At 39.6% G+C, this 14,577-nt stretch overlaps 1 protein-coding gene across 1 annotated transcript in view; it reads right to left on the minus strand.

Moving 5' to 3' along the window:
- Window positions 1–14,577, minus strand: part of rnf19b (ring finger protein 19B) — a 42,935-nt gene that overhangs the window by 21,768 nt on the left and 6,590 nt on the right. Inside the window, exons 2-3 of the mRNA XM_088329360.1 lie at window positions 2,700–3,296; window positions 1,962–2,321 (exon numbers count right to left, since the gene is read on the minus strand). Coding sequence (XP_088185486.1) covers window positions 1,962–2,321; window positions 2,700–2,992 — 653 coding nt within the window. The 5' untranslated portion in view covers window positions 2,993–3,296. The remainder of the gene's footprint in view (window positions 1–1,961; window positions 2,322–2,699; window positions 3,297–14,577) is intronic.

The following is a 14,577-nucleotide window of genomic DNA, read 5'->3' on the forward strand; positions in this document are numbered from 1 at the left end:
TACAGAAATTTTGCTTAAAACACTCGTATCCTCTTCCACTAATTAACAAATCGAAGAATATGGCCACTGGCTTAGTAGGGTTCTGGTGTTTCGCCTATGACGTCACCGCTCAGGATCACAAAGACAAGACATGCTGTCTTCAAAATGCATTATCTCGGACAGTAATTGGAATATACTGATTAAATATATAGATATTTTATGCAAAAACCATGTAATATTTCCTCACATTTTGCATGTTTAAGAATCCGTGTTTTCCTTAAAATTTCAGACACTACTACTGTCAAATCTGGCTGGGCTTGACTAAAAATCGGCCTGTGCCTTGCATGGCACATGGACCGCACTTTCCCAAACCATGCTGCAGTCACACATACACACCTCATCAAACAATGGCCTCCCACTCGTTCCAGTAAGCTTCACCAAAGCCCAAAAACTCCCCCTCATTGTACACCCACAGACACAATTTCCACTTTACCCACATTGCATTGTCACACAGAGTATCTGCATTTGCACGCACTTTTGCAATCTCTTTCCTTATCAGAAGCAAAGACGCTGATGGGGGTCATCATGAAGCAACATCACGGCGTGAAATCATCTCCATTCCACATTTCGACAGAAAGAGGAAGATGAACCAAAAGAGTTTCCCGTAATGTGTGCCGTCTTTTTTTTAACTTCTGGTGTGCTCGGACTTCCGACACGATGAAAAAATACATATTACAAATATGATTTGGATAATTATTTACAATTCAAAGATGTTCTTAATATTTCAGAATGTAAGATGACTAGAGCGCGTTCCTAAACCTTTTTCGTTGATAAGGGTTCTTACACTTTATCATGGCCAAATTCAAGCAATTTTCAAGCACTTTCAAGGCCAGTTTTTCAGTAACTTCAAAGGAAGAAATCCAGTGCCAATCAAAAGAACATTTTTTGTTGACTTTGATGACTAAAATAAGGTCACCATTTTGCTGCTAGCACATGTTTATTTTGAGCTGTTCCTATATATACCCTATGATTTTTTTGTGTCAATGTCCTGCTATAAACTGACATGAATTCCGCCATTCTGCTTCAACAATGCACGTGCAGCTTGGCTACGGAAAACCTGTTTACAAACACAGAAAAGGGCTCTGTAGGTGTTGGGTAATAATTGAGTTGAATACGGAAGACAAAGAAAGAAAGTACTGCGTTTGTAATTATCAGGAAAATGAGCCAACTTTAGACTTTTTTTAATGTCAATGATTGCTCACGATCGCTCCTTCAATTGTAGCTGATCTTATGCTTTTTGTTTTACTTAATTTATAATGTTGCGTGTTTTTGAAAGAATCTTTGTCTGAATTTGTTTCAATATAATTGTAATTCGGGTTTTTTTTTTGCATTTTTGTCATTTATAGCGTGGAAGAGTTAAATTTTTTAAATTTTTATTTCACCGTTTTGCATTTTCAGGAATTTTGTGTTGTTGGTCGAGTTTCAATATTTTCAGTGTGTAAAAAGCTAAAACTGGTTTGTAGATCTGTCAATATTGTAATTTATATTTTATGTGTTTTTAAGGGATCTCCTGCAAAACATATGAAATTACTAATTACTATATAATCTGGCGCATAATATTTTATTATTATTGATAATCTATTAAGAAAAAAAAAATTGGAGGCGCCGTTTGGGAGCCACATAAGCGAGCCTTTCTCAGTGAGCCGAGCCAAAAGAGCCGGTTATCTAAATAGAGCTGTCCTCTTTGGTGCGACCAGTTGGGTGCGGTGACGCATTGATATGACAACTCCATAATGACAAGCCACCAGAGCAGACGTGTCGGTTTCATTTTCAGACACGCAATGGCAACATTTTCAAGTACTTTTGAGGATTTGTAGCACTTTCAATCCTTAAAACAAAACATTAAAATTCAGGCAATTTCAAAGATTTCAAGCACACGTACAAACCCTGCCCATGAAAATGGCCACATGTGCATCACTCACCCACAATCGGGCGCCGGGCACCATCTGCAGTCGGGGTCGGAAGCCAGACAGCGGCGGAGTAGGAACTCCTCGTACTTGTCCAGGAGAGCGGAGTCATCCAAGATTTCGGCTACCTGCCTGGGCGCCAGTCGTTCGGTGCATTCGGGGCAGCTGAGCTGCACGCGGCTCTCGGTGATCTCGATGCGAAGATATTGGCGCAGGCAGCAAAGGCAAGAGCGGTGGCTGCAGCCCAGCAGCTCGGGCAGTTGCTCGGCTGGCTGGCGTACCAGGCACAGCGGGCACTCCAGTTGGTCGCCGTCCCTTGAGGGAGTCTGAGCCGGGGCCTCGTCCCCCAGGGAGGTTCGGTCGCAGGAGAGTCGCCTGGATGGGGTGTAGGGGTTAGAGTTAAAATTGGGCCTAAAAGGTTACATTAACTGCCGATTTTCCATCATTGACCGGAACATTTTAAGGTCAGTCGTCATTTTGACAGGCTGAAATTTGGACTTAAAGGTATTCCAAAATAGAATGTTGTTTTTCAAATGGGCACAGAACGTGTAACGTTCGTCCCCACAATTACACAAATATATTCCAAAATATAAGCAGCACTTTGAGAGACAGAGAGAGAGAAGCAGAAATACAAAGAACAATGAAGGGTAGATAATTTAAAAAGTCAGCGAGAGAGAAGCCCTTCCCGACTTGAATGTTATCAGTGACAATTTAGGCCCGGAATTAAGGTCAGCTATGCGTTTAAGATCTTACCTCTGGTTGGCGGCAGGAACGTCAGGTGCCCCGGCGGGGGCGGGGGTAGGCGGGATTGATGCGACCGAGTTCAAGGCGGTGGATGTTAGAAGATGTTGCTGAGGGTGGGGCAGGTGGGATAGTGGCGTGGCAGCCCCTCCTTTGGGGCTCTTCGCGGCTCTGGAGCCACGCTTGCCGTGGAAGAAACTGTGGAAAGAGATTCGTCGTCCACGTTTACCGGCCGCTCGACACTTGGGGTTGGGGACGCTGCTCAGCGAGGAGTTCGGCGACTCAGAGTCCTTCTCTGATCCCATTTTTACAGTCACAACTGAAACTAAAAATCCTTCTTTTTGGTAATGTTTGTTAGCAAAACAGACAATCCAAGACTAGGAACGTCTCACATGTCCTCAATTCATTTGTCTCTTTTTGTGTCAAACTCATGAGAACTTGAATCGGCAGACACAAGAGACTTCCTTTTAAGACGGCGTAGAATCAAAACAGAAAGAATTCTTCTTCCGTTTTGAACATCATACAGTTCCTTAACATGTGTGCCGTATTCAAAAAGGCTGAGGAATTTCACAAGTTGTGCACAGATGTGATCCTTTGTCGTGACACGTTCTGTTGAGAAAGACAAAAAAAGAAGTTCAACAGTGCGTGCCCTCAATGTGAACATATTCCTCAGACTTCAATAACTAATCACGTCATTTACATTTTTTCTCATTGCAAAAAAAGATCTTTCCACCTTGTCAGAAAATATCACTTTTTTGTAATTATACAATATTTTTCTTTCTTTTACAAAATTGCTTTTGATACATTTTTTCTCTCATTAGAAAAGATAACAATTTTACCACATTGTCGTTCTTTAGTTATTGTTTCTAAATGTCTATTTTTACTTCAATTTATAAGAAAATTACACTCCATTACAAAAAATTATTCAGAACGTAAATGATGGGAAAATTTGTCTTTAGCACTGAATAAATTAAAAACTCCACCTAGTAGTGGATTAAACAACTACTGCTAAATTACTATCTATCTATCTATATATCTATTTACCTACCTTGGTCATATCCCTCAAGAGGGGTGACTGACAGCAAGACAAACACATACAATAAAGAAAATAAAAAAAGGGGGAAAAAAAAACACACAAACATTTTTGGACCATGGCCAACCCAAATGCCCAAACACCCAAACAAGTAACACCTAAGGTGGTCATGCTTTCGTCCCTCCAGATGTAACGGGACACAAGAAAGCAGCCACGTCACTCGGGTCAGGGTGACACAACACACTCTTCTGTTCAACAGCAGGGCCCGATAACTTTCACTGGTTTACCCCTGCCGCATCATACAGGTGCCCTGCCCGTCCCTTAGAACGCGTCTAGGAGATCTCACAACTCACTGTCATTGTACCCGAGTGAGACCTTGTCTAGAGAAGGGACTGCACAATACACAAAGAGGTAAGTATTAGTTTCAGGAGCGAGCAGCAGCAAGTCAACTGCAGGAGAGAGAGTGGGAAAGGTGAGAGGAGAGAGAGTGGGAAAGGTGAGATGGCACAACATTCATTTGGACAGGTAACTTAAAATTAGTTTTACCTGGTTATATCAGTATTATTTTCCCCCCATTTTATTAACACTCCACTTATTGAAACATGAATATTTTGTTTGTTTGTTTGTTTGTACATGATTCAATTGTTTGTTTGTTTGTACATGATTCAAATTGAATCTTTTCTTCCGGCGCCGTCACGAATGGCAGCCACTCCAGCAGCTCCCGTGTTATTTTCGATTGTTCTCGATTGTTCTCAGCTCAGGGATGCTGCTGGAAATGTGAATTTCCCTTCGGGGATGAACAAAGTATCTATCTATCTATCTATCTATCTAAACATCCTACCATCCTTTCACGACCCCTCTCCACTCATTCCTATCACCAACAAGAGCTCTAGCTTCCACTAGATTTAGACCTCTTTCCTGCAGTGCACTCATAACACCATCCATCCACGTATATGGCGGCCTACCTCCTGGTCTCCTTCCATTGACTTCTGCTCTGTAGATCCTTTTCAACATTCGCTCCTCATCCATCCTCTCCATGTGTCCAAACTAACCGAGTACTCTCTTATCCACACGCTTGCTCAGTTCCGCTACTACTCCAGTTCTGTCTCTCACAATTTCATTTCTCAATCTATCCAATCTTGTCACTCCTAACATACTCCTCAAACACTTCATCTCAAAAACATTTAATTTCCTTCTCAAATCTGCGTTTAGGCTCAAAGTCTCTGCACCATACAACACAGTCGGCACAATCACACTCTCATACAGTCCCCTCTTAACATCCATACTCATACTCTTGTTGCTCATCACTCTCCTCAGAGCACCCAAAACCTTGCTTCCTTGATTGACTTGCAATACCTCGCACTCCATTCCACCAACTGCAGACACATCACAACCCAAGTACCTAAAGCTTTCAACTTCTTCCAGCACCTGTCCATGCAACCTTATTTCTAAAGCCATGCCCACTCCATCACGTGAACACTTCATCACCTTACTCTTCCCAACATTCACACATAACTTACGCCTATCACATACTCTTCCAAACTCCATGACCAACCTTCTCAATGTTTCCTCAGAATCAGCCAAAAGCGCTGTGTCAACTGACTTACCTGCCATACCGCTACACTGTTATCGATCATCTCTACACTTCTGGCAAATACTCTTGCATTCACCTCTCTGGCCACGGCATCCATGTACACATTAAAATTACGGTTCCACTATATTATGCTCTTAAACTCCAAATACCTTGATACTTGTTTTTTTCAAAACAGAACAAGACCGATTCTTTTTAACAAACAATAAGTGATGATCAGAAATGTAGAATTTGAAAATGTACTTGAGTGTGATATTGAGTGGAATTTGTGAGTTGAAGTTAAATTACAGAGCCTGGTCCTGATTCTCAAAATGACATTGTGTATTACTTAGCCTGTCCCGGTGGTAGCAAAAAAAAAAAAAAAAACATCACTCCTTCCCACCATTCCCCCCCTAATGGCAGGCTGTGATCCAAACAAGACAATTCAACTTCTCAAATGTTTCCAATGAAAGGATTCTGTAGTTTAAAACAGAAATAGTACAACATAGTTACTTTTTTTCTTTCAAAAAAGAAAATGACCATAAAAACCATAACGACTTCAAGTACCATAAATACTTGCATTATAGGCCTGCATCACATATGAGCGATACCCTAAAACTGCTTTAAAATAGCCACAGACTAAAAGAAACGTAAAAAAATATTGAAGTGTGTACCTAAATTATAATAAAGATATACTGGTAAAAAGCTTACAATATAAAATATTTAAACATTTACTGTACTTTCCAGCAGTGCTTTAATGGCAAACATTCGTACACCATTTCCATATTTTAAAATCCTTTCCTTTTTAGACTTGATTGTTGTTTTCCACTTTTCCTTCCCCTAGTCACTAACTTCTTGGGAGCCAATATTAAGGGTAGAAAGGGGAAATAAAACCATTAGAATCACAAAAAATGAGAAGTGGTCCCACACAATTGACTGAACAGGAAGAAAATATTGAGAAGGGCCGTTTCGCCATCTACTGTTAAGGAGTGTAATCGACCCGCTGTTTTTTCATCTTCTAAGAAATATTTTTCCAAGGCAAAGGCCCTCGACCAAATCAAAACGGATCCGCAACCAACCAGTTGAAAAACAATGCTCTAGTGCGCCTTACATATGAAAACTATATCACAAAAAAAATTGTGGGTGCGCCAGATAATGGGGTGCATGTTACAAAATGCAAATGTCTTTATTGTCGTCGATATAATGTTGTGTGAAACATTGTATGCTACGAGATTGGACATGGCCCTCCAGGGGAGGCATGTAATAAAGACTTTGACGAGAAAAAAGATGAAATACTATCAGGATAAATGGGCAAAAAAGATTACAACGTAGTGCTTAGAAAACTGGCCTAAGTTATAATAATGCAATGAAGAAGAATAGTGAATTGTTTTTTCACAGCTCCGTGCAATAGTATTTGTATTTCTTGATTATTTTGGGCGGAAATACGTGAAAAACAAGGATGGCTCCATAAAAACAAAGCATCCTGGCGCGAATATCCTACATTACTCCTCAGCATTCACACAATGACAGCCCCAATTAAACGCGTGACATCATCCAATCGAGTATTCATGTGGGGATGCGAGCTTCCTCCATCCTTCCCTCCCTTCCACTTCACGCGGCGCTGGCGAAACTGTTGCCACGGCGACGCCCGTCGCCAGCCAGGCAAACGGCGGCGCTTTCTGCGACTCTGGCACTTGAACACGTACGCGCGGACACACACAACGAACACGCAGGATGCCGCGTTGTCAAGGCGTTAACTGGAACACAAGAACGCTTAGGTTGCGAATAACAAAGCCATAACACGCACGGACGCATGAATTAGTGTGTTCGATTATACGTTTGAGATTTCCTATTTGAAAGAATATACTCATAACTGTTGATTAGTAGTCAGATAAATGATTTTATGTGTGATGCTGAATTAGATCAATTAACCCCTTCACGTTCCGACAGGCCACCGGCAGCCAGACTTTTGATTAACAAATACGTGCCTGTACAATGTCACCAACTTTTGGGATTCAAGATATGATGACTATTTAAATGCGTACTTATCACAGAAACATCACCATCAGTCTGAAGAAAGATAACCGAATACTAAAAAGCCGTCGTGACGAACCAATTACGTAAATGGCCGTTTTCAACTTCTTTGAATTTCTGCAAAAAACGCTTTGTTACATTCGGGACAAGCACACGATAATGCCCACTAATAGAAAAATTCACTAAAACCACCTCTGCATCGGTGGACGTTTCTTGTTGCTAGCTGTCTGTTTAGCCCCACAATTCCCCTTTACAAATTAAGACTAGCACAATTATTTTCTATTGGCCATTTGCTTCTGAAGTTTTGACTGACATCTTTTTTAGCCAATTGCAGTTTTTGTTTTGCGGTCTATACGGGCCTGTATTGCTTAGAGGATCATTTCCAACATAAATGTATACAGTGGGACCTCGCTACTTCGGGTTCAGAGCTTCGCGGGTCTAAAAAATAATAATATTAAAATAAATAATAAAAAAAGAAAAAACTATTTTAAGCATTTTTGAAGGGGCGTCGCTACTTCGTGTTTCCACGTTCGCGGGTTCAGAGCTTCGTGGTTCTAAAAAAAATAAATAAAATAAAATAAAATAATTTTAAAAAAAAGAAAAAATTAACCATTTTTGAAGGGGCATTGCTACTTTGCGGATTTTCACTTTTCGCGGGTGGTTTTGGTCCCCATTAACCGTGATAACCGAGGGATTACTGTACAATTTTTCAATGTGTATTCAAATCAGAGAAATTAAATGTGCGCAAAGCAATTTGTGATTCATTTTAGGCAAGAATAAAAACATTTTATACCTGTGTTTTCCAACTCCGATTACTCATTGTGAGTAGCACTTGCAGGGATTATTTCAGTCTAAGACACAATTTACCTTTCAAAATAGTTTAAAAAGCGTCCATATTCTCCAAACTTTTTAAGAACAGCATTCAATTTACTTTGGGTACGTCTTGGATTGGGATTTGGGGCAAATTTTACAAAACGTTTACGGGTTAAACAAAGGTTTACACACACTAGTGATAGGGTTGCAGCTTCAGTCAATGTTGTCAGCAAAAATCAAATTTAAAAATAGTCAACAAAGACGTTTATTGTCGCCTGACACATGTTTCCAACAGAGGGAGGCATCTTTGAATTAATATAATCTCTGCTGAGAGTCGCTTATAATAATAACAATAATAATTTCCTTTGTATTGTCATTCTTTGTAACAATGTACACAGAACGAAATGTCGATACATCTGACCCGTTGTAGCGAGTCGATGCAGCCGCAGCCAGAGGGCGCCGCCATTATACCAATTAGGTATGTCTCGGTCGAGGCGCGAACCAGCGACCTCCTTATGCGCACTAGTCTCTGTCTCAAGCTGTTACATAAACATATAGAAATGGTGGCATGGACATCAAGTACGCGTACCAAAATGTCTTAATTTTTATAGCATTATAGCCTGGATACAGCAAATGAAAATACTTTGCGTATCATGGCGGTAGCTCGGTGACACATGAACATTTAAAGGGCAGAGCAGACAGTTAAACGAAATGAGTCTGAATCGAATCAATAAGATTCAAATAACGTTCAAGCCAAAACGGTTTTGATGACATGCATTGTCCATTTTATACATGCATATATCGCTACAAAAGAGAGCTTGAGCGTTTTGCCAGACTTTGTCCGACAAACGGTATTTGGAGTTAAATGCATGCAGTCCGAACAACAAAAGTCAGTTGTCAAAACATTTAAAACGACAAATATTAGTAGTTAAAACCTTTTGATTTTAAACTGTTGAGAATCGTTCAGTACTTTTGTTACAGACTTTGCAGTTGACTACAGAATGTATTTCACAAAATGCACATGGTGTGCGTTTCAATTACTACTACTCATAAACTTGTTTTTGGTTTACAGTGGTAAAAAGTGTGTTTTTAATTTTAATATATTATTTCTTTGCCTGTCCTTAGAAATGGACAGAGATTTGTTTATGTCTAAACTGACCGAGCACTGTGCCTAATTGGTTTTAGATAAGACATTTTTATAGATATTTTGTGTTCAAACCTGCCGTATGTTCTATAAAAGGTGTATTTTTTTCATGGCTACTATTTCTCTTGTGTTTGTTTTCATTTGCTACAGAATGAAATCATCTTTGTGCGACACTTAAGAAAAAAAATTCGATAATTTGATGGACAGTTTCAAAAGTCGGTGACAAGTTCATTATTAAAGTTCTTGTTATTTGCAGTCCTACGTGGTATATACATACCTAAAATGACAACAATGCAGGCATTGGCTGTAACCGTGGCAACACCGTCACCTTCTCAAGGTCAAACTGTGGGGTTTGCCATACAACAAAAGCCTCATAGTCCCACATAAAGCCTAATAAATTCAACAACACACGTAAGGCTGCCTGCCACTTGCGATAAAAAACACCTGATGCCTTTTGTGCTTTGATCCCGATAAATGTTTGTGAGAGCGCTCTACGATTCCATCCGGCACTCTGATGAAAACCTTGCAGCAAATATACTCTAGAAAGATAACAAACCACCGCTTTCGGACACTTTTAAGCTACAGCCGGTGAACATCAACAGGTGACGGTGAATGAGCTAACAGGTTTTCCAGTCCAAAAGTCAAATTGCATCTTTTATTTCAATAAGCCATCCTTGGCGTGTTGCTGCGCGTTCACCATTACACTTTTTGAATTTACTCCGATAGCATAACTGGGGACAGGAAAATTGGTCTTCTGATGGTTTAAACCAGTAAATGTAAATCTTTCTGCATCAGAAGTAAAAACACTAATAAACATAAAATGTTGCTTGAATTTTTTTTATATATAGTAATAATCACTACATATTAATATATAACTGGCAAAACATTTTGAACTGGAAAAATAGTGAAAAACATTGAAGTGTGTTTGTGTCATTTTTCTGGCACTAGAAAAATAGTGAAAAACATTAAATTGTGTTTGTGTAATTTATTTGGCACTATATGACATTAGCTTTTCATTTTGGGCAATTGTGACAGGCAATTTTCCTGTCTTGCTCGGGGTTGGTCCACATTTTTTCATGGCCAAATTCAAGCACCTTTTGATAATTTTCAAAGCCAATAAAAAGAAATCTGGTAAGTAAATCGCTAATATATTTAAGGATCTGTGTTAATATTTTTAAGACAAAACTCTCCCCAAATAAGGGTAAAATGTCACTAATATGTAGCTTACATTTTCAGTTGCCGCAAGTTCTTCCATTACAATTCACGACTGGGAAACACTACCATAGTTTTTTGCATAGCCCCTGAATGTCCATAACTGATGCGTACTCCTTGCACATTTAATAGGAAAATGTCATACAAACTCATTTAAGCCGACGTTAATCACGAGGGAAGAAATGCAATGCCAAGGCGAAGCCACCAGAGAGCAGTGTCAGCATCATTTTAGGCAGATTTGTTGAGAAACATGGCAACAATTTTAAGCATTTACAAACACTTCACCCAAAATTCAAGCAATTATCAGACCATGAAAACATAACTTTAAATTCAAAGACTTAAGGATTTTAAGCGCTTGTATGAACCCTTTATGTTTAAAGCAGGTTGAAATTTAAATCAACGTGGACTTTTTCATACTTCAAATTCCAAGTTCACACAAGGCTCATTAAAATTAGCAGTTGGCAGAAGAGCATAAAAAACGGGTTACAATAAATCTAAAAAATAACGTTCAACATGGAATATCAAAGTATGTCCACCAAAACATCTCTAAGTTAAACACAGAGAGAAAAAACTTAAATAAGCAATAAAATGAATCTCACAATAGCACCAAGGTTTCACCAGATGGCACTAGGACATATTTTCGCCTTTTGACTTACACGAATAAGCCAATAACTGATTTTCAGCCGATACAGGGTAGTTACAATTACATATATTCGTTTTCAAACTAACCTTCGTTTTGTGTTAGGAATTGGCACCACCAACCAGTGTTAGCGGGACAATTTTCCCTCCTAGGTCTAACTCAGTCCTGAGACCCAAAAAGAAAGAAGTATCGCTCAATATAGTAAATGAAACATCCTAACAAACATATGAATTCATAACCATATATTCCCATTGTAATTTGATTTTATTGTCGCTGATCCACATCAGTTATGACATTTTATAACCTTGAAATGGGTCACTGGCTGGAGACCCTAACACCACATAAAGGTTCATTAAAATAAGATAATCTTTAGAGAGGTATGGCACAGCAACTTAAATGTTCTATGTTTTCAAGTAGTTGTAACTGTAATGCACACTAATTAGAGACAGGACATGTGTACCAACCAAAAGATGCATTTGATTTAAACTATGTGTGAAATGTTTAAACGAGAATAACTGATTTATTCAGTTTTAACACCAATCTAACCGTCGTAGTTCTTGCTAAGAAAAAGCCACCTAAAACTTGCTCTAATGTCACTATTTGTTACAAGCCAGAGACTGTTTAACTCAGTTTTATTGAAAAAGAGAGCAGTGCTTGCTTCCACGATCCCACGACCGTCGAACACGGGTAGTTGATGGCAGGGACACGGAAGTGGCACTTCCGTGTCGAGCGGGGATAGTCGTGGGTGGCAGGAAAGCTGGTCGGTAACCGAGACAGGGGAACAAGGGCGGTAATCGAGTCCAGTAAAAAAAGTCGGCAACAAGTATCAGACAGGAAACAGTGCAAAACAGGTCAACGGCCGGGGCAGAAGAGCAGGGCCGAAACGGGTCCAGAAACAGGTAATCAGGCAGGAGATTGTCGGAGAGTACGGTGCTTGCCTAGCAAAAGCGTAGGTTCGCAGGACTGTCTGACGCTGGTAACAGGGAGCCGGGGGGTTTAAAAAGTGGCAGGGAGCCAATCAGCGACCAGGGCTGTTGGCGCCAACGAGACAGTCGCAGGTGCCCCAAATCAGTAATCGTGACACTATTACGTAGTTGATAACTAATTAATTCAGCAGATTAACTCCATTAATTGCACAACTCTTAGCCTATAGCAGCTATGCATATCGGCTTGGTCTTAAATGTCCTCCCACTGCACGGCTGCTCTATTGCGCATAACACTATTATCTAATGGACTGTGTGAGTTTCAACAAAACTGGGAACGTTACCGCAACGTTCGAAATGACGTTCCTGCAACCAAATTGCGCAAGATGTTACGCACTCGCACCGCATTATTGATAAGAGGGGGGGGAGGGATCACACGTTTGTGAATTGTCGGGTGGCGTGATCACATGTGCAGGCGCTTGTTGGTCTGCATGTGCCAGTATATCATTATGATCCCAACGAATGATTCAACCAACTCTTTAGGGTTTAAAGTTTACTCCGATTTCACCAGCTCATTCAAGTACAACCCTGTTTGAGATAAAGGGAAATTGGAAGACAGACAGAATAAAACAGAGAAAAAGAGAAGGAGAGAAAGAGAAAAGAAGGGGGAGAAAAGAAAGCAAGATAAAGAGAAAGGGGGTGAGAGGGAGAGAGAAAAATAGGGTAGAAAAAAGGGTAAATGAAAGAGAAAAAGTGTGAGAGAAAGAAAGAAAGAAAAGGAAAAGAAAGAACGAGAGAAAGAAAAGAGAAGAAGGGAAGAAAAATGAGTGGGGAAGAAAGAAAGGGAAAATGAAAGAGAAAGAGGGAGAGAGAAAGAGGGAGAGAATAAAATACAGCTACAGTGGGTCCTTTGTTAGTGGCGCCTGGCTTTGGCGACATCCATTGGAAATATTCGAAACTGCAGCTCATTTTTCCCTTGTGCTTCTTACAGCGTTGTTCTGCGGGCCGGATTGAAATCCCAATGGGCCTAATCCAGCCTGTTGTCCGCATGTTCGGCAATTATTTTACGGCATAAGTATTTTGAAGACAGTCTGTCTCGTCTTTGACTTCCTGAGAACTGACGTCATGTGAAGAACACTAGCACCCAAGCAAGCCAGTCAACATGTTAACTAGTCGAAGAAGTCTTAAGCCAAGTTTTGGTAGTTATTGTGAATTATTTTTTGGGGGGGATACGTTTTATTATTAATATAAACAAACTCACACTCTTTGGTTGTTAAAAAAAGGAATAGACCAACTTAGGTGTGGTTTTTATTGTAACCCAGAAAGTGAGGTCAAATCAAATTGAAGTGTAGGGTTCTTTTCATGCTTAACCCAAATTGGTTAATTTTTGACCCTGTTGCTTTGTCGTGCTATGGCTAGGCAATAAAATGTATGAAGTATATTAATTCATTAGAAAAAAAAATGACAATTTGAAAATGTATTAAATAGTTAAATTGTGGGAATGAACAATAAATAACAAGAAGGGAATTGTTTAACCAAGTTGGGCACAAACCGATTCGCTATTTTTTAAACGAGTGATGGGAGTTAGTTTGCATTAGAAATGATAAAAAATAATTTATTGGTTGGAACATTTTGCAAAAGATTATCTACTTTTTCTGTATTTCTTTTTAAATAAAACTTCATTTAAAAATATGAGAGATGGGTAGGGTGTATCATTTGAAATTGATTGGAATTGTTACTGTCCAGACTGGCTGACAGATTAAGATTTTATTTTTTTTATATCCATTGAGCCCTAGCTAGAGGCATTAAGAGACTAACTGTTGACCTAGATTAATAAAATCAATTATCATAAGGAATTCAAGTTTTTGCCATGGGATAATGATTCAGTTCACAGTCAAGATTTGACATGCCTACAAGAAAAGCTGCCCACATGGAATGCAAGCAGAGTCCTCAAAATTTCACTGCTATGTGTGTGGGCGAGGAAATAACACAATCACAGCTTTACACACACAGAAAAACACACCTATGACTGCGTTTTACCGGGGAAAAAAACTAAACTAAACAGCAATTGGATAGATGCATTCTTAAACAAGTAAAGGTTTAAAATGGCGTCTTGAGCCTTTTGTCTTTACAATCAGACTGTGACAATGTGGCACTGACCCCGATTTATATGGCAGATACCGTGCAGTCAGGGGAGGCCCTGCCTTGCATGTCATCATGAAAAATCTAAAATGGACTGTGGGGTTGCGTTTTCAAAATTGCTGCATTTTCACATTGCATAATGAAGATTATTAATACAATTTGGGTGTGAAGTATTAATGTGTGCAGATGCTGAGTGAAGCACATAATTCTCTTGCCTCAAGGCAGAGGAAGAAAAACTTAAGATCTTGATTAAGCGCAAACCTCACCCCCAACCAATAGAATTAGTGATAGTATTAGCAAGCTTACAGCAAGTTACGCCATTCAATAATTTTTTTTCTCGATTCAAGGACTTTTTTCATAATGGAGAATTACCCATCTA

The sequence above is a fragment of the Urocampus carinirostris genome, chromosome 2 (assembly GCF_059441175.1).
Source record: "Urocampus carinirostris isolate Australia breed hairy pipefish chromosome 2, RoL_Ucar_1.0, whole genome shotgun sequence".
Lineage (NCBI taxonomy): Eukaryota > Metazoa > Chordata > Actinopteri > Syngnathiformes > Syngnathidae > Urocampus > Urocampus carinirostris.